At 36.0% G+C, this 18,898-nt stretch overlaps 1 protein-coding gene across 5 annotated transcripts in view; it reads left to right on the top strand.

Annotated features, from left to right (window-relative positions):
* The window catches only part of LOC121854684 (ras-related protein Rab-30-like), a 31,380-nt gene extending 13,350 nt beyond the window's left edge, over positions 1–18,030 (top strand). For 4 of the 5 annotated variants that reach the window (XM_042349383.1, XM_042349382.1, XM_042349384.1 and 1 more), the window contains exons 5-7: positions 3,322–3,473; positions 7,739–7,765; positions 12,905–18,030. In XM_042349383.1, coding sequence (XP_042205317.1) covers positions 3,322–3,473; positions 7,739–7,765; positions 12,905–13,024 — 299 coding nt within the window. In that variant the 3' untranslated portion in view covers positions 13,025–18,030. The remainder of the gene's footprint in view (positions 1–3,321; positions 3,474–7,738; positions 7,766–12,904) is intronic. The other variant, XM_042349381.1, reaches the window with a different exon arrangement.
* Positions 18,031–18,898: the final 868 nt, after the last annotated feature.

Raw genomic sequence — 18,898 nt, 5'->3', positions numbered from 1 at the left:
TTTGCATACGCTCCACCTCTGTATACAGTATACTGTTGACTACCCTCTTCTTACCTGCCATCTGCTCTCTCTCTGATATTGTAATTGTATGTACAGTCCATGACCAAAGTTTGTGATACAGTACAGTCAAGGTCTCCGGAGGGTATAAAGTCCGCCCATCCTTACTGGATGGCTGGTCTGCTGCCTGGCCATTGTCCCCCTGCACAAACAAGCACCCAAACAGCTTAACATTTGAGCTCTGTTACTTTCATTTCTCATTAAAGACTGAGGAAGGATGTCATTGTTTTGTTTTTTGAATTCACGAAAGTTTACCCACTCAAGTTTTACATTAGTGTTTTATATAATAGGTTAATCATAATTAGATAATCATTACAATACAGAAGACACAGTGGAGAGAGAGTGTCTTGGTGGCTGGAAGGTCACAAGAGTAATATCAGAATCCTCCAAGCTGTATTTTCCCTCAGAATGGTATTCAGTTTACTGCACTGTAGAAGCAACAATTAAAATTTATTATTTAATTGGCTACAATGAACTATTTCTATAGTACAACAGATCTACTTGTATAGTTATTAATTCAAATCTCTGCATTGACATACTCAGACAGAACTTTAGTTTAGTTTAGCCTCAAACTGTTCAACAAATAGATTTTGTTTTATTTTGTAATGCAGAATACTGAGTGTCTATTCTATTGATTAAAATAAAATTAATTGTAATTGGATGTAATTTTGTCATACCTCCCCAAAAAATTAGCGATCTGAAAAGATTCGGATACAAACCTGGTAAACTTTGTTTTTTCATGAGTGGCATCACTGACAACGACCCACCTTCCAGTAAGGGTGGGGCAGACTTTGAACCATCCACCTTGACTGTATCAAGAACTTCCATCCAGGACTGTACAATACACATCCAGTTTCAAATATTCATTGTTGGATGATACTTCTTAATCCTTTGCTTTTATATTCATCTTTAATCACTTTCTACCTTGCAAATGTTATAGATGTAATATTATTGTATAATGCATATGCTGAAGTATCCTTAGTGCTGTACTGTATATATTGCTGTGGTAATTGTGCTGGTAGTGCAGTTTTTAATTTCTCAACATAGACCTTCTTGGTACTTACTGATAGTATAAGTATGAAATTTGATCCCTTTATTCAATAATGGAAATAGTCATGCTTTACCAAATAGGTTAAGTTATCATTCCACAAGAGATTTATGCCATGTCATTATCATCATTTTACAGGCATTTCCATGGTTGCATGGGTTAGCTGTGACTTTACGTTTGTGTTCTGTATTGTCAGTGAATGCAGATGTCTCTTTTTGGGTAAGAATCAAATTAGGATGTAAATGGATGTAAATGGTTGATAGCTCAAATGAGTGGAACACTGTTTATGGACAATCTTACATTGTACAGTCTCACCCAAAAGTTTGTTAACTCTCCCAGCCGGCTATTGCTGCACTGTCTGCTTCAGATGTATGGGCTTGAGTCTGTTACTTCGAACCTTTAAATTTATTTGTATCGGTTTCATGTTCTGGTTGGTACTGAGACAGTTTCAAACATCTGAAGCAGGCAGTGTAGCAATAGCTGGCTGGGAGAGTTGATGAACTTTTGAGTGAGACTGTACTTAAGGGATGGTAAGCTAAAACAACCATAGTTGACTACCCTAAAATAAAATTGTCAAATCACACATTTCAATTATTTTCTCAGAAGATCTTGTAAAACATTTCGAGTTCTCCTTCATCTACTAGTCTCTAGAGCAGTGTATTTTAGCATTTTGAAGTTCATCCAGTACAGTACTGTAATAAAAACTTTTAGGTTAAATGAATTATAACCACACATAAAGACAAGGAAAACCTTCGCAATCTTGTTCCTTCTAAAAATGCCAACTCCATTTTCTTTCATTTATTATTGAGAGAATGGGATTGACAGTGTCATTTCAGATTACAAAGTCATATAGACATTCCAAATCATGAAAGGGATAGAGGACGTAAACTCAGATAAATATTTCAAGATGTCTGGTGCCACAGTTTCAAGGTCATCAATTTGTCATCCACAAAAAAATACAGGTAAACCTCGAGATACGATATCCTGAGAAGCGATATTTTCTTCTTTAACAATGGTCCCAAATTAAGACCATCTCGCTATATACGATCAAAATAACTCACTTTAATGATATCCATCAAATAGTCATCAATACCGTATCTATTTGTTGGATATTTTTTTTTCTATCTAGTGCAAACTATGGGTTGTATATACTCAAATTAATCAATGTCTTGCAAGGATTCCAGCAATGAAAATTATATTTTTCGACCTGAAGTCAGTGACATTTTATTAGGAAACCATATTTAACCCTATGCATGACGCATCTCTACCGTCACTTGTAAGCCTACCTATGCGCTGCCACACAGCCAACCCACGCACTACAGCCCAGTGTTTGGGCCTTTGTCGATCATAAACCCGCCATCACGTGGCTCCATGATTATATATATATATATATATATATATATATATATGAGTATTGGTAAAAAAAAAAAATACAAATTTTGAAAGTAGTATATGGCCAATTTCTTACTGGTCATAATTTTAGCTGAAAACATTGTCATTGTATCTCAAAAGAGAGATGGTTCCAGTGAAAAAGGCTCTGCCACCTACAGTATGACTTAGTACAAGCAAGAGTACTAGAGAGAGTGTAAACATGATTAATTGAAATTAGGGGATAATTGGAAGGTAATGAGTTTCAGCCACCACTTTTCATGTTGAAGATCTCTTCCATGTGAGTTAAAGTCTCGTGACTTTGTGAGGCTTGTGGAACTTGTATTGATTGGAATAAAAGAAATAGTTGTAGAAATTCTTTTTCAAAATGTAGTTCCACATAACACTTGATTTGTCTGACTATACAGTACATAAGTCACCTAATTTTTGCTTAGTTATAAGATGGAATTTCAGGATTGGCTGGCATTTTTGGGGCTGCTGAAACAAGAATTAGATTTTTTTAGTTAACTCTGTCATTATCAGCATTTTTTTTACTTTTCCATGCTTGAGTGGGCTATTGTAGAGGTAGATACTATGCAGAATTAAGGATATAGATATTTTAGAATTATACTAACATAAATTCATGTTATATAATTAACAGCTACATTAATTTGCTTTACCTTACTATACAGTATTAACTATTGCATGTATCAACAGGATTTTATGGGGACCATACTGACATTTATTCAAGACATATACAGTATTTACCCCCATGAAATTTTGATATAAGCTAGAGAATGTGTTGTTGTGAGTAGACAGTTAACCAACTAACATTTCCTCAAAATTAGGAAACAAAACAGATCGGGAAGATCGGGAGCTTCCTACTCATGTAGGGGAAGAATTTGCCCATCGCCACAACATGTATTTCATTGAGACTTCTGCTAAAGAAGCTGACAATGTAGAAAAACTATTTATTGAAATCGCCAAGGAACTGACTCAGGTAATGATCCCAGTGTGGCTACATATTTATTCTGTAAATTAATTTAACCTTTTAATTTTTTTACATCTCCTCCTTTTATATTACTTTTACAAAGAATATTAATTGTCATGAAGACTGCAACTCAACAGCTGTCATAGTTCTCAAATCCTTTTATTCTTTGTGTATTGTCTAATACAGTAAATTGGTTCAGTAAAATACTAAATAATTCTCTTTTAAGTACAGTACAGTACAGTACAGTACAGTACAGTACAGTATATTCTTAATTTCTGTATCCACCTCCAAAACTTTCATAGCTGTATTTGACAGGTTTTACAAGTTTTGTGTTTTATTGTGCTTTTCATTTTTCTCTGTACACTACTGTACTATTGCTTCAAGCTATCAAAAAGAAATGCCCTATTTTTTATTGCCATCCAGGGTTATGAGAAACATTAAATTTCACGAAATAATATATTGTAATTACTGTACTGTAATAGTGTACAGTATACTGTAACTGTCAGTTAGTAATTATTATTTTGATAATTTTACAGACAAATTTGTGCTTTAACATAATTTTAATCATTATAGGATGAATCTTCATTAATTTTTAAAATAAAGGCACAGTATCCTAGCTTGTCCTGTTCCCAACTCTTGTATTTTAGTTAATGAAAACAAAGCAAAAACTAATTGTTCAGAAACAGAGTGTTTTGTTTCATCGCAGCTTAGATTGTTATTATAGAAACCACCACATCAGAAATGAAGGGACTAAATACAGTACAGGCATCCCTCGTTTAATGTTAGGGATGTGTTCCTGAAAACCTAACATTAGGTTAAATTATCGCTAAATGATGGTTGATATTTTTTTGCCAGTGTTAAAAGTAATTAAACTATCAAAGTTATAGAATAGAGGCTGAGCTGTGAACTAGGTTATAATTATTTTTCAACTCATAATTTGGGGTAGATATACATGATTTTTTCCTAACTCAGTTACATACACACACAATTGTTTGTACAGAATATGCCCCCCCCCCCCACCAAAAAAAAAAATAAAAAAAAATAAAAAAAAATATTAAAAATAAAAAATAAACTAATTATTAGGTCAAAAGCATGAAGGGAATAAACATTTCTTACATATGCAAGAGTTAGCACACAGAGCTGGGGAGAGGCAAAGGGGTTCCCAGTAGTCTCATGTCCTTTTACTTTACTTTTATCCTCTTCGCCACTGATCGGCTTGTTAGCCGCTTGGGCGATCGGTCACGTCTCTTTTCATTTATATTCTTCACCAAAAGATCGGCTCGCTAGCTGCCCGGGCGATCGGTCACGTCTCTGTCACGCACTGTTGGCAAATACTGGGCATGCACCGGCTCCTGAATGTACCTGAACCTGCTCCAGTGTTGGTCAAGTCTTCTCTTGAAAGAGCTCACACTCGGTGCCGTCACAACACTCTCTGGTAGATTGTTCCAAGAGTTTACAACCCTCACTCCGAAAAAGTTTGCCCTCACGGTTTTCTGGACTTGCGGCTTCTTCAATCTTGAGCTGTGACCCCTTGTGGGGCGAGCGTCCGCCAGCTCCAAGTAAGGACACTCAACTGAGTAGTGCCCCTGAGATGCTTATACACCTCAACTAGGTCCCCCTTGCCCATCTGTAGTATAAGCTAGGCAAGTTCAGGCGCTCCAATCTCTCAGGGTAGCTGAGGTGCCGAAGTGCAGGCACCAGTTTGGTGGCCCTCCTTTGAACATTTTCAACCAACTGACAGTCCCTAGCATATCTCGGGGACCAGATGGGGTGACAGTACTCCAGATGGGGAAGCACTTCACTCCTGAAGATCGTCACGAGGGACGGACCGTCTAGATATCTGAACGACCTTCTTATAAGACCCAATAATTTATTTGCCTGATTTACCTTCTTCTCACAATGGCCCGAGAACTTCAGCTCATTGTCAACATACACACCTAGGTCCTTCTCACACACAGTCTCAACTAGTGCATTTTCTTCATCCCGTTGGGACATATGATACGCCTCCTTACCGTTGGTATGCCCCAGGTGCATCCTCTTACACTTCGTGACATTGAATCTCAGCAGCCATTTCTTCGACCATTCCTGGAGCCCACAGAGGTCCTTCTGCAGCTCTTCACAGTCCGCTGGTTCTTAATTTCCCGAAATAACTTGCCATCATCGGCAAACATTTGTATGGAGGAGTGTACAACGTCAGGCATGTCATTTATGAAACAAACAAACAACAGCGGGCCCAATACACTACCCTGCGGTACCCCACTTGTTACAGGTACAGATGACGATTTCGTGCCATTAATCACCACACACTGCTTGCGGTCATGTAGTATTACCAAATGGCAATGCATTAATTTTTTCTTCTATTTTATTTATCATTATTATTATTGGTTATTCCTCTCATTTACTGATACAGTATACATGCAACACAGAGTGTGACTGGCTGCAATTACAGCTCACTGCCTCAATACATACATTCGTTTCCCACACATAAAACCCTTGCTCTTCGGTTTTCATATTTTGTAATTTTATATTATATTTTCTTTATTATTTCTAAGCCATAAAATGATGTGCACTTCCCTCCCGTGCAGTGACCACTCAATTAACATGAAAGGATTTTAAAAATTTGTATTGCTAAGTAAATGAACTTTAAACGAGTGATACCTGTATATACTACTGTATACAGGTACTGTAGCTAAAACATCTGTGCAGGAGGGGGTCAATATGCTCCAAAATTTTACGTGTGACTAGTGACAGGCCTCTTATACCAAAATTATCGTCCATAGTCTCATATTGTTTCCCACAAAGTATGCACAGATAGTTGTTTTAGCTACTGTACAGTGGGGTCTCATATTATGCGGGTCTTGTGTGCACAGTTATTGTCTACGCGATTGGTTGAAATGTGACCATAGTTGTAGCTTGCGTGGAAAGTCATGGGTAGCGAGATTAGCGGCATAGCATTAATTTAGTGATCTTTTGCTTATTTAGGTTAATTTTACAAAAAATGGCTGGGTCACTCGAATTACCCAAAACTCTGGCAACATTGTTAGGGAGAGCAGGAACGATCAGCTGATGCTGCTCTGTACTGTAAACAAGAGACCGCAATAGCTCATCAGGGATTGAGTGTTGGATTTGGGGAGAAAAGTTAATTGTTTTTCAAAAATGTTTAATTAACCCGACACCAAATGAACTTAAATAATATGGGAATTATGGTGAAATCCCATGTAGCCGTTATAAAGAGATCACAGGATGACAAGCACAGGAAGTAGTGAGTTGTCTCCCTCCCTCCCCCTCTCCTCTTCTACCCCTCATTGACTTTGCACCCAAATGTAGTTTTGTATCTTAATATAATTCATATTTTATTCCTATAATTAATTCATCTTAATCTATTTCATAATATACTCCTATAATAATAAATTTTTGGAACCACATGATATTTCAGGTTCATTCCAAATTCAAAATGTTTAATTAATTTTTGAAAAATAAGAAACTCACGAATTAAGCCAAAATCTGAATTAATGAGGGTACAGTGTACTGTATATTACTTTAATCTTTATTCAAGGTCATGAGACCCACTAATTCTCTACCCCAACAATGGGTGACCTGACAATGCATCAGGTCACTAATATGAGAACACTAATCACTCACCCTATCTTCACTGCAAGTGAGAGGAAATTTTATATATGATATACAATACAAACAAATAATGTAAATACTGTACTGTAAACAAAGTGATGTTAAGCAATATAGAATACAAGTATAGAATAAAAAATTTTATGTTAAATATGAGTGAAGGATTGTAGCAAAAAATCTATTTTTATAGCATGCTACTTGAGAATTTTTTTTAGGTAGCCTCTACTTCTTCTGCCTTGATGGGGTTTTAAATTAGTGAGAACTAAAGGTCAGATCCTGCATCTCTCATTACGGTGGAGTGATTCAAGACAAAGTGAAGCTGTTTAATGGTTTGGCCTAGTGAACCTTAAGCCTTGCTGGCTCTCAAACCAACCACTGGGTTTAGAGTTGGAAATATTGTTTTGATCATTGAGAGAGAAGCTGTTTCCCAGCTTAACTGGTTCTTTGGTCTGTTGCTTGCTTCAGTATGCCTAGCCATCTGAACTTGTAAGGCATGAGTGGAGGTATCTTGTACTATTGCTACTCCCTCTTGCTATGAAACAGGGTTTCATATTTCAGTCTTTTATTTTCTAATATATAACATTATACCTAAAGGATTTGATTTCTTCGCTAATGATTACTATACTCTTTTCATTATGGAACTGCAGCTTGTTCGTAGTGGACATTTTGACAAGGTAAGTAATATAGGGTGCTTGGTGAATGTTTTTAATTGTTACTACAAAAAATTATTCTGCATATCATAGACATTGTAAAATAATAGGAAATAGACTTCCTTTTTTAGTTGGCGGTTTAGAGTAACTTGTCATAGTCAAGTAAAAGGAAAATGTGTTAGGATGCTGAAATGCCTTATTAACAGGGAAGGGAATTGGGAGAGGAGATTGAGATGCTTTGATCTTGAGGGAAGAATATGACAGTGACTAATATTTCCTAGGTAGAAGTACTGTACTGTACCTTGTAGCTATAGACAAAAGGAGGGTGGGTTTATTCTAATATAATAGGCAGAGTTATGTTAAGCTTTTGTCACCCTTTAAGCCAGATTGGTTACAGTACACATACACAATTCACAGAACATCCTTATTCCATATAAAATCATATTCATCTTGATTAAATGAAGGATTTGAAAGTTAGAGGGAGGTGATTTACTGACTCGGTAGTAAGATATGGATCATTAAGACAGCTTGGACATTTAAAAGGAATAAGAGTGACAAAAGTGATTATGAAATTTAAGGAAACCAGCAGGAGTTACTTTGAGCAGGGTGGTCCAACTGAAGGCCTGCAGCCCACGATATGATTTTCTGCAGCCCCTCAAACTCCCATACAGAAAGATAAAAACATGTACAGTAGACCCTTGTTATTTCCGAGGGATAGGTTCCAAGATATGGCGCGAATTGGCCAAGCCGCGAATAGCAACTTATACTACCTTAGTGCACTGCTGTATACCCATACCAAACAACTGACCAGCCACGGCAGCACTCATCCCCTCTTTTAACTTGTCTAATAATAAAACTTTCTTTGGCAGGGTCATCACTGACTTCTGCCTTTTACATTTCACTCCACTAGCATCACTAGCACTGACACTAGGCAGTCTTTAAGGGGCCATTTCACACAGAAACACTAAAAACTTGAGAGTATAACAAGATGCTGCTTGGGGTGACTCATTGTGATGCGGGAAAAGGCTTGCAAGCTAGCCACCATGTGCTTACTGTGAATCGTCGAAATTGCGAATCGCAAACTTGCAAATGGCAAGGGTCTACTGTACTGGATTATTTTGAAGCACATTATAATAAGTACAATACTGTACAGTAAGCTTTTGATAACTCAGCATTCAATATCTTGAAATTTTATATAATTCGGCTCGTGTATGGTCTCGGAATTTATTCTAATATAATATGGGAAATGCCGAGTAATATAAAATTATCTGTAAAAAAATCGGCATATTTTACCACGTGGGTAGCTCCCGCTTCATTGCTCTCCACGCTTGGTCAGTCTGGTGTTTGTTATTGTTGTGGTCGGGTGTGTGCTGGCTCACTCCACTCAGTACATGGATGTGGTAAAATATGATTCCTGCAGTATTAACCCAGTAACACCCAATAACCTCCCCCATTCATGTCGGGCCAGCCACTGTAGGCAAAACGTCTCCACTATTACGGTATATCCAATATCGTAGATTTTATTTAATTTGCACTGCAATTCATTTAATTTGAATTCCCACTAATTATCTGAATCTTCCAGGTATCCCAACTTTGTCCCCTTCGGTAAAAATTTTAATTTAGTCCAACAATCCAAAAGCAACTGAACTCATTTATTCGCGTGTCTGACAACCTGTGGTGCTATAATTGTTTTTAAAAAAAAATTGTTGTGATGAACAATAAAATTGATACATAGCATAGCATATATATCATAAAATACAGTAGTACATATTTTATGTACCAAAAATAGCTCCTAATAGGCAAACTGTACTACAAGCTTTGTCAATAAATTTGTTAAACTAACTAACTTTCACACTCAAACCATCATCTGAGTGATGCCACAGTTCAGACAGCTAGTCAACCAGCTGACCAAGGTGTGTGTGCCGTGACATCACATGGGAGGGAGGGAGGGAGGTGGGTGAGTCAGCCACGCTGTACAGCTCACTGAATGGCCTTCACATACATTCACCTCCCGCACACACACACACACACACACACCTATGCTCTGTATTTTTCATATTTTACAGTTTTATATTATATTCTCTTTATTTCTAAGCTACATCGTAGTATTTAAGTATTTACTCTTTTGCTCTTTAATAAAGAAAACGGTTTTTACTAGGGTGTACTATAATATCCTTAGTGATATAAGTTACATGTTTATTTGCATACTCAGACAGTCAGACTTGAATTATAAGTAGAGAAAAAAAATCTTTATTTTGTATGTGACCAAATTACAGTAGTACAGTATACATAAGTGCCGCACTGTTTACTGTTTATGTAGCATTAACCCTCCATCACCTGCGTCACCTACCATTCTCCTGCATCTCCTACCATTCACCTGCGTCACCTACCATTCTCCTGCATCTCCTACCATTCTCCTGCATCACCTACCATTCTCCTGCATCACCTACCATTCTCCTGCATCACCTACCATTCTCCTGCATCACCTACCATTCTCCTGCATCACCTACCATTCTCCTGCATCTCCTACCATTCTCTTGCATCACCTACCATTCCCCTACATCACCTACCATTCCCCTGCATCACCTACCATTCTCTTGCATCACCTACCATTCCCCTACATCACCTACCATTCCCCTGCATCACCTACCATTCTCTTGCATCACCTACCATTCATCACTGCATCACCTGTCACTGCATCACCTGTCACATCACCTGTCATTCACCTGTCACCTGTCCTGTCATTCCCTGCATCACCTGTCATTCCATGTCATTCTGCATCATCCCTGCATCACCTGTCATTCCCCTGCATCACCTGTCATTCCCTGCATCACCTGCATCACCTGTCATTCCTGCATCACCTACCATTCCCCTGCATCACCTCAGTCTCCTGCATCCTGCATCACATACCATTCCCCTGCATCACCTACCATGCATCATACCACATCACCTACCATTCCCCTGCATCCCCTGTCATACCACTGCATACCATTCTCCTACATCACCTGTCATTCTGCACCACTGCATCACCCCATTCCTGCATCACCTACCATTCCCCTGCATCACCTACCATTCCCCTGCATCACCTACCATTCCTGCATCACCTACCATTCCCTAGATCACCTACCATTCCCCTGCATCACCTACCATTCCCCTGCATCACCTACCATTCCCCTGCATCTCCTACCATTCTCCTGCATCTCCTACCATTATCCTGCATCTTTTACCATTCTCCTGCATCTTTTACCATTTTCTTGCATCTCCTACCATTCTCCTGCATCTCCTACCATTCTCCTGCATCTTTTACCATTTTCTTGCATCACCTACCATTCCCCTGCATCACCTACCATTCTCCTGCATCACCTACCATTCTCCTGCATCACCTACCATTCCCCTGCATCACCTACCATTCTCCTGCATCACCTACCATTCCCCTGCATCACCTACCATTATCTTGCATCACCTACCATGCCTCTGTGCCATCTACCATGCCTCTTGCCAACTACAATGCTTCATTCTTCACCTGTAGTGCTGATAAGTGTTACCTTTTGAAAATTAGTAATTACATGTATATGGGCCAATAATTTTTTAGTTTGTTGTATTTTTGTTGGGGGGGGAATAGTGCCTCAATAAGTCGGAACATTTTAAAATCACATTTGCCACTTATCAGCTTACTAGTCATTTGGGCGCTCTATCCAGTGTTAGTACAGGAGGAAACCAGGGACCGGAAAACCTATGGTGTTTGGTAGGGTCACATTGGATAACACCCTTCTCACATGTGTCCGGGTTGAGGCTCGAACCCTTGACATATTGGTGAGAGTTGTGCGCAGTACTGCTGTACCACCAGCAAGGCCAGAGCCCCCTGCGTGCCAAGTTATCAAGGTTTTACCATATGTATTTCACTGCTTATTAACTTTAAAATTTATTATCATGACAATATTTTTGTTTTGAGATGGCATGTTACTTTTCAGTATTTATGCATGGTTCTAGAATCTAGTCAATATGGGAGATGCACCCTCTCTGATTGGTCCGTGCATATAGTATTTGGTGACATGACCCACTCTGTCACTGGTGTTCCATATATGCTGTCCGAGACCCTCAGTGGATATCTATCCAAAACAATCATAGGAGTTTGCATTTGACCAAAATATTATCGAGTGACTTAAAATTAATACTCGAGATGAACAAAGAGATAGAAAAAAGAATGATTTGTGAGAAAAATAAAACATTTAATCCTTTTTTATTATTATTATTTACTCAACCACTGAAAGCCATGCATACAAATAGGATATACAGTGCAGTGGTCCCTCGGTTAACGAACACAATTTGTTCCAGAAGGTCGTTCGTTAACCGAATCCATTGTATCAATGGGATATTGGGTAATTGGTTGCAGCTCACCGAAAAGTACATACAAAGTAAAAAAAAAAAAAAATGCAGTAAAGTACACTTACTTTGAAGTGTGTATGTAGAAGGTTCCTGGTTGATGATGATGATGGGAATTAGAAGTGGCGGTCGAGGAGAAGGGAGAAGAGATTGAAGTGGGATGGAGGAGAATCGCCTTTCAGGAGACCCATGCTTGATGCAGTAATTTTAAGTTCACTAGGTGTAATTCAAGATTATTTTATTTAAATCAACACTGCACTGCACTATACTATTTTATCAATATGTTAACTAAATGAAAAATGCAAATATATTCAAGACGCCAACAAAATAGATGCTCTCTCCACTGTTTTCAAAGCCCAACTGACGCCTTGTGACAAACTCACGCACAACAAACTAGTTCCTTGTACTGCGTGTACATGGTATTATCAATATGTTAAATAAATGTTAAAAAGACTAATAATTTTAATATAAAACTTGCAAAAATATTAGAGCACAACTTTCTTGATATTTACTCCAGTGGAAACGAATGTAAACATAGAACAGATTACTGAATTGGCAGAGTAGCCCATCAGCTGATCAGCTGATGCTCACAACAAAACGTGATTTTCGTAAGGATTTTGTTAATCGAATTTTTGTTCGTTAACCGAATTGAAGATTCTTATGGAAGGTAATTCGTTAACCGAGGGACCACTGTAAATGAATAGTCATATACAGTGTATTGAAAGGCTTTTGTATATTGTAAGTGTTCCTTTGTTGATTCTGTGTTTTTCTATTTTACAGGATAGCAAGGTTGGGGACCTGTCTCCTCAAGATGTGTCAAATGTCACCCTTCCACCGACAAGGGAAACGCGTTCTGAGTTTGCTTGTTGCTCACGTTGGATTTCTTCGTCTACAACGTAGCCAAGTTGGGATTCTTTGGGTTTTCAGTGATGTGATGTTGAAAGTTTAATACTCATATGAAGCATTAAACAATACTGATAGGCTGTAATGGAGGAATTTTAACATACATGATACTGTATTGTCATTTTTATTTTGATATTTTTACTCTTAATTTTTTATTCTCTTCTTTGATTTTTATGTGTTGTTAAAAAAATATAGATTAGCTTTAGATTAATGACTTGCCTTGACTCGTAGAATCTAAAAACTTTTGTAAATATTGTAGGAGTTTAATATAAAGAAAAGTAAATGAACATTGAATATATACCTAAGATTATAGTGGTCATGAAAGGTAGAAAATACTGTATTAAATGAATGAGTAAGGCAGATTGCTTGTAAGCAGCTCCAGAGGGTCCACCAGTGGAATTATGTGCTCTCCCACACTGGCACGAGGTAGACATTGTGCTGGTCATATTGTGTTTAGCTATTTTTTATCACTTGAAACCAACTAACTCCATGTATCATCTGTCATTAGGTAGTTATGAATTGGAAAACATTTAAGATTGCTTCAACTCCACTTCTCATTCTAGAGCTACCTTTTACATTTTATAGCATATTAGTAATAAACATTGTATACATTGCAGCTATAAGGTAGATTTAATTCTTTTCTTTTAAATGTTTTATGTTGAGCACCAGAATTATGAAGTTTTGTACATTGAAGAGACAAAATGAAAAATATGGAATCTGAAAACTACATGTTCTCTGGTGCACAAGATAGGTTAGTATTACCTGGAGAAACTGTGAAGGGACAAAATAGACCTGGCAAGTCTACTATCATAACACCCAATTATTATAATAACCCTCATAATAATGGAATCAAAAGTATGATGAAGCCCATTGTGTGGGGTGTGTTACCTCCTACTGTGATTCTTAAGAAGGGGCAGTTTTTCTTAACCCATAGAACTTTATGCCAATTATGAATCCTCGGTAAATAGTTTATGGTTTCATATGAACAGGAAAACTGAGATTGCTTTCCAATTAATTCTTTTGATCATGTCACTTGATGTGAATCTAGAACCTGAAAGTGTGCTTTTAAAATAATGTGTTGATATTGTATTGTATTTCAGATGATAAGTGTATTGTACAGGTAAATGAAGCTTCATTTGGAATAATAATAAATTCCTCAAACAGATAATTTTCAGTACATGTTGTAAGTAAAAGTTCTTTCTTGATGTTATTACCTTTTAGTCATTTTGTATACACAGAAACCTTATTTTACACATTTTCTTTATTAGGCTGTGATAAAATTATGAATTGCATACAGTTCTGAAATAACTGTAGACTGCAGTACTTAAAGCTACGTTTTAAAGATACACAAATAAACCTCATTATAACTACAGTACCTTCATTTTACTTTTTGTTAGGCTCATTATCACTTATGTCTTGGATACTAATTTTGTCTAGTGCATTCTGTAAATAGTTTATTATTTGTTCTTCTATGGTCTATAGGATACAATATCTTTATTTTTATACATTCAGATTTGTTGTGCTTGATTGCCTATTTATTTTTATTTACTGGATATATTAGAATATTATTTTTATTTTTAACATGCTTGGTATATTTCCTCTAACTAACATGATTTCATCTAAATATATATTTTTTAGTGTATATGCTTGGTATGTAATGTGTCTACATATAGTTAACGAAATGGATTATGATAATTACTGATAAGGGCAAGTGAAGGGTTTAAATATCATTCCTAAATTTACTTAAAGTATTAACCCTGTCTTTCAAACTGACATTGTAGAGCTATGTTTACCTCTTATAGAGGTGTGTCTCCACCTTCTAACTTTGTGCCTCACGTGCATCCAACATTTGTCTTTATTCTTAAATCAAAATTATGGTTTTTGTACTACTGAGCCAGTAGTGAAAGGGGTTCTGAAATTCATTGTCACTTTATTGTCTACTGAAGTTAGTAAAAAAAAATTGCAGGACAATGTTGTCATGCTGTATTTTATGTTTGTGTTGCTTTGTGTGTGTTTAGGATGTATTATATTCCTATATATTATTTATTAATTTATTTATTTTCAATATTTACTACTATTTCATATTTTGATACTGTGCTTATTTATAGACAAATGGATGTTTACACTACTGTATTCAGGAAATCTTTGCTTGTGAGTAAAATCAACATCTAAATGTACTGAATATTATTGCTTTTTATATGTATAACATCCAATGTTTTTTCTCAATTGAAGAGAAAAACTGTTATTGCCACAGGTTTCAGGTTCCTTTACTTGGTAATAATTTACATATGATTCTTTCTGTGGGTGTTTATCTTCCTCAAGCTAAGTTCTCTGTACTGTAGTGTATGGTGGTTCAGATTGTTCTTCCTCGGGCAACTGTAATCTCATGGCATGTCATTTATTCACTTAATCTTTCACTGAGTTTTCTATATAACTTTTGATTATTATTTCTGTGTTGAACTTTATCATATGTTTAATAATATTGAAAAATGTTATGATTGTATGAATATGTGGTCATAAAAATGTTTAATATTTATACATTCCATTGGTAAAACAGTTTCTTTTGTTAAATTAATATTTTGATGGTGCATTTATTTTCATTCTAGGTGGACTTATAAGTTACAGGCAAATAGGGATTATTTCATGTATTTTGCTGATTTAACATACAATACCCGGTATGTCATAATACAAGCCAGAAATTATGCATTTTTTTTACTGCTCTTCTCTTGAAATACTGTACCTGCAGTTTGCAGTTGTGAGAGAATTATATTCTAGTCAGATGAAGATCTTCCTATACTTGTTCTTTGTTTACTTTTGTTTTTAAGAATTCCATAATGTCAAACGTAAGTGAAATACTGAACACCTTTATCTTTACATAGCTTTGATGCCCTGGAAGTTACTGCCCTACATGACTTCTTAATATCTCATATATGACTGCACTGTTAATTATATAATTTTCTATATCCCGGGAAGTTATTCAAGGTAATGGTTAATTAAAGATAACTTATTGCTATTAAGCCTCCTTTTCAAAAATGATGACATTTTTAAGTTCATCAAGTAACTACAGTAGGTATTCCATAATGTATAGTAAGAGTACTATAGTGTATCACTCTTCAAACTGAAGGATCAGCCTTTAAACCAGGGGTGGATGATTGTTGGGTGGGGTACATACAGTAGGTTATGTTATGTTGACCCTTCTTACATCCCACCTAAGACGATGCAATTTCACTTTATGGAAAACTTGGAAGTGATTGTATTCTTCCATTGTTACTCAATAACAGAATCTTATGAAGAGAGATGCTTTCATTTGTTCAGGGATATTTTTCATTGTGAAATTAATACTGTACATAATTTCCCTTCATGTAATGTATGAGGTAGCCAGTTGAAAACAAACTTTTTATATTAATTTTAAAGATAGGGCAGACAATTTAGAAAACATGGATAATTAATTTTTCCTGGAATTATTTTTCAGTGTTCTCATATTTTCTGATATTTATACAGTATAACTATTCTTAGGAATAAAAATTTCATTTATGATGATGTAGTGTGATTAAAATTTTTTAGCTATGTATACACAAATTCAATTGGTGTAACATGATAATCATCGAGCAATTTCTAATAGTTATTGTAATTACATCGCTGAATAGAGACTTGGTGTTTCTGTCATTTTTGATAGACATGTTTGGGAGATACTAAAGTTTGGCAATACACAAGTAATAGTACCAGCTGTTGCACTCGTGTTATTCTCTAGCCTTTTTTCCACCGACTTAACACATAACAACCCAAGAAATAATAGCACTTTCTTGAATGTTGTGTTCAGTAACAAGAATAATTAGAGTAATGGTAGTGCAGTCGTTGGCAGTATTATTTTTTTATGTATTTCATGACTATTAAGTGTTCTGGATATGAACCAAAGTATTTTGAAATTAATGAATGCATTTATAAAGATAAGTAAGTACACTTTGCTTCTTAGCTGCTCACATTCATTGGTAGATGTTGCCCTCAGGGCTAAACATTATAGCTACTGGTATATTGATTTGTGCTGTACTGGTGACTTTATTTTGGTGCCTGTTGTCCTTTACGAGTGTCACAAGTGTGTGATTTACATAGGTAAATTTACAATGAAAACTGTTAGATTGGTATGTTATTATTTTAATCATCTGTTTTATAGCAGAATGTATGAGTCAGTTTTAAGTTAAGTATCATGTTAGAACATTAGATGCCTTTTCGGTAAAACAAATGCTGTATATTACGGGGGATTAGGCGACCTTTGGATAAGACGAGGCCCGCATTTCAGTCTAAATTTCCTGGTTTTAGCTCATATCTGTGGAATAAGACGACTCGCTAAACTACCAAACCACCTGTGGATAGACAGTGTGTGGAACAAGCGGCCAGGCGGTATTTGCAAGGAACGCAGTTTGTTGGCCTGGGATATGTTTCTGAGTCATGTACATAACTGAGAATGTTATAACTTGATTAGCATGAAATAAAACTGAGATTGCTGTAATACCTGGTGGTTTGACTTCTGTACTGCAGCCACTGGTCATTTGCCTGAGCAAGCCATTTAAAGGTCATGTGCGTGAAGAATGAAATAATTGGGTGATGGATGGTGAAAAATCCTTTACAAAAAGTGGGGCTATGCATGCTGCATCACTTAATGTGCTGTGTGATTTCTTGATCAAAGCATGGGATAAAGTGAAAGTCGAGACTTATAAAATCTCTCACAAAGTGCGGTATCTCTAATGCAATGGTTGGTACGGGGGATGATTTGTTGTGGGACACTGATGCCGACGCACCAGATTCGAACTGGGACCGCTATGACGACAACATAAACAGTGAGACTCTGGATGTGTATGACAAGCTCTTTGCTTCAGATGATTCTAGTGAATTTGATGGATTTTAAATGTTTGTGATGTGTTTTTTTATTTTACAATGCTTTCATTGGTTTAACACCATATCGGTATATGGATTTTAGTGAGAAATAAAAATTTTAAACAATACAATGGCTGTTTCAAGATTGACGACCCCAGCTACCTTTGCCGACCCACAATAAGATAATTTGTACGGATTTTTGAGGTTTTTGTATCTGGCCTACAAGATGAATCCTGGTTTTGGGGGTGGATTTCTGATGATTCAAGTGTCGTCTTATCCACCAAACTATATGATAATGATTATCCAAAGTCGCTTCAAAATTCTTCATAAAAATAATCCTCCTTAAAATGTTCCTCCTCGGTGAAATTTTAATTTTGAAATACTGTATACAGTAAATGGACTTAAGTATTTTTTCAGCTTCAAGTATGAAATCCATGTTTGATATGTGTACTTACCTTAAATCGGTACACTTAGAGTTAATGCTATGTAGTTATAAAGTCAGAATATTAACAATCTGTGAATTAAATAATGCCATGGCAGTAGAATAATATTCAACATAATGAAATTTTGATGATGGGTAGTGCTGTACTGTATGTGTACTAATTGAGAATTGATTTTCAACTGGATGCAGTATATATATATATATATATATATATATATATATATATATATATATATATATATATATATATATATATATATATATATATATTTTTTTTTTTTTTTTTTTATCACCTGGGATTTCCTACACTAGTATGAGCTGAAAGGGCACAGATACTCAATGGTGGTGTGGAATGTGAATTATCTCTCTGATGGATCTTTTATTTTTAGATCAGCAGTGGTTCATCCACTTTAATATTTTATTAGCAACATCACATAATTGTGATATTGGATGATCTTCATCTTTAGAATTGATTATACAGATATATATATATATATATATATATATATATATATATATATATATATATATATATATATATATATATATGCACATCT

Source organism: Homarus americanus, unplaced genomic scaffold (genome assembly GCF_018991925.1).
Source record: "Homarus americanus isolate GMGI-L3 unplaced genomic scaffold, GMGI_Hamer_2.0 scaffold53233, whole genome shotgun sequence".
In the NCBI taxonomy this organism is placed as follows: Eukaryota; Metazoa; Arthropoda; class Malacostraca; order Decapoda; family Nephropidae; genus Homarus; species Homarus americanus.
Note: the sequence above shows the minus strand (reverse complement) of the source record. Positions and strands in the feature narration are given on the sequence as shown.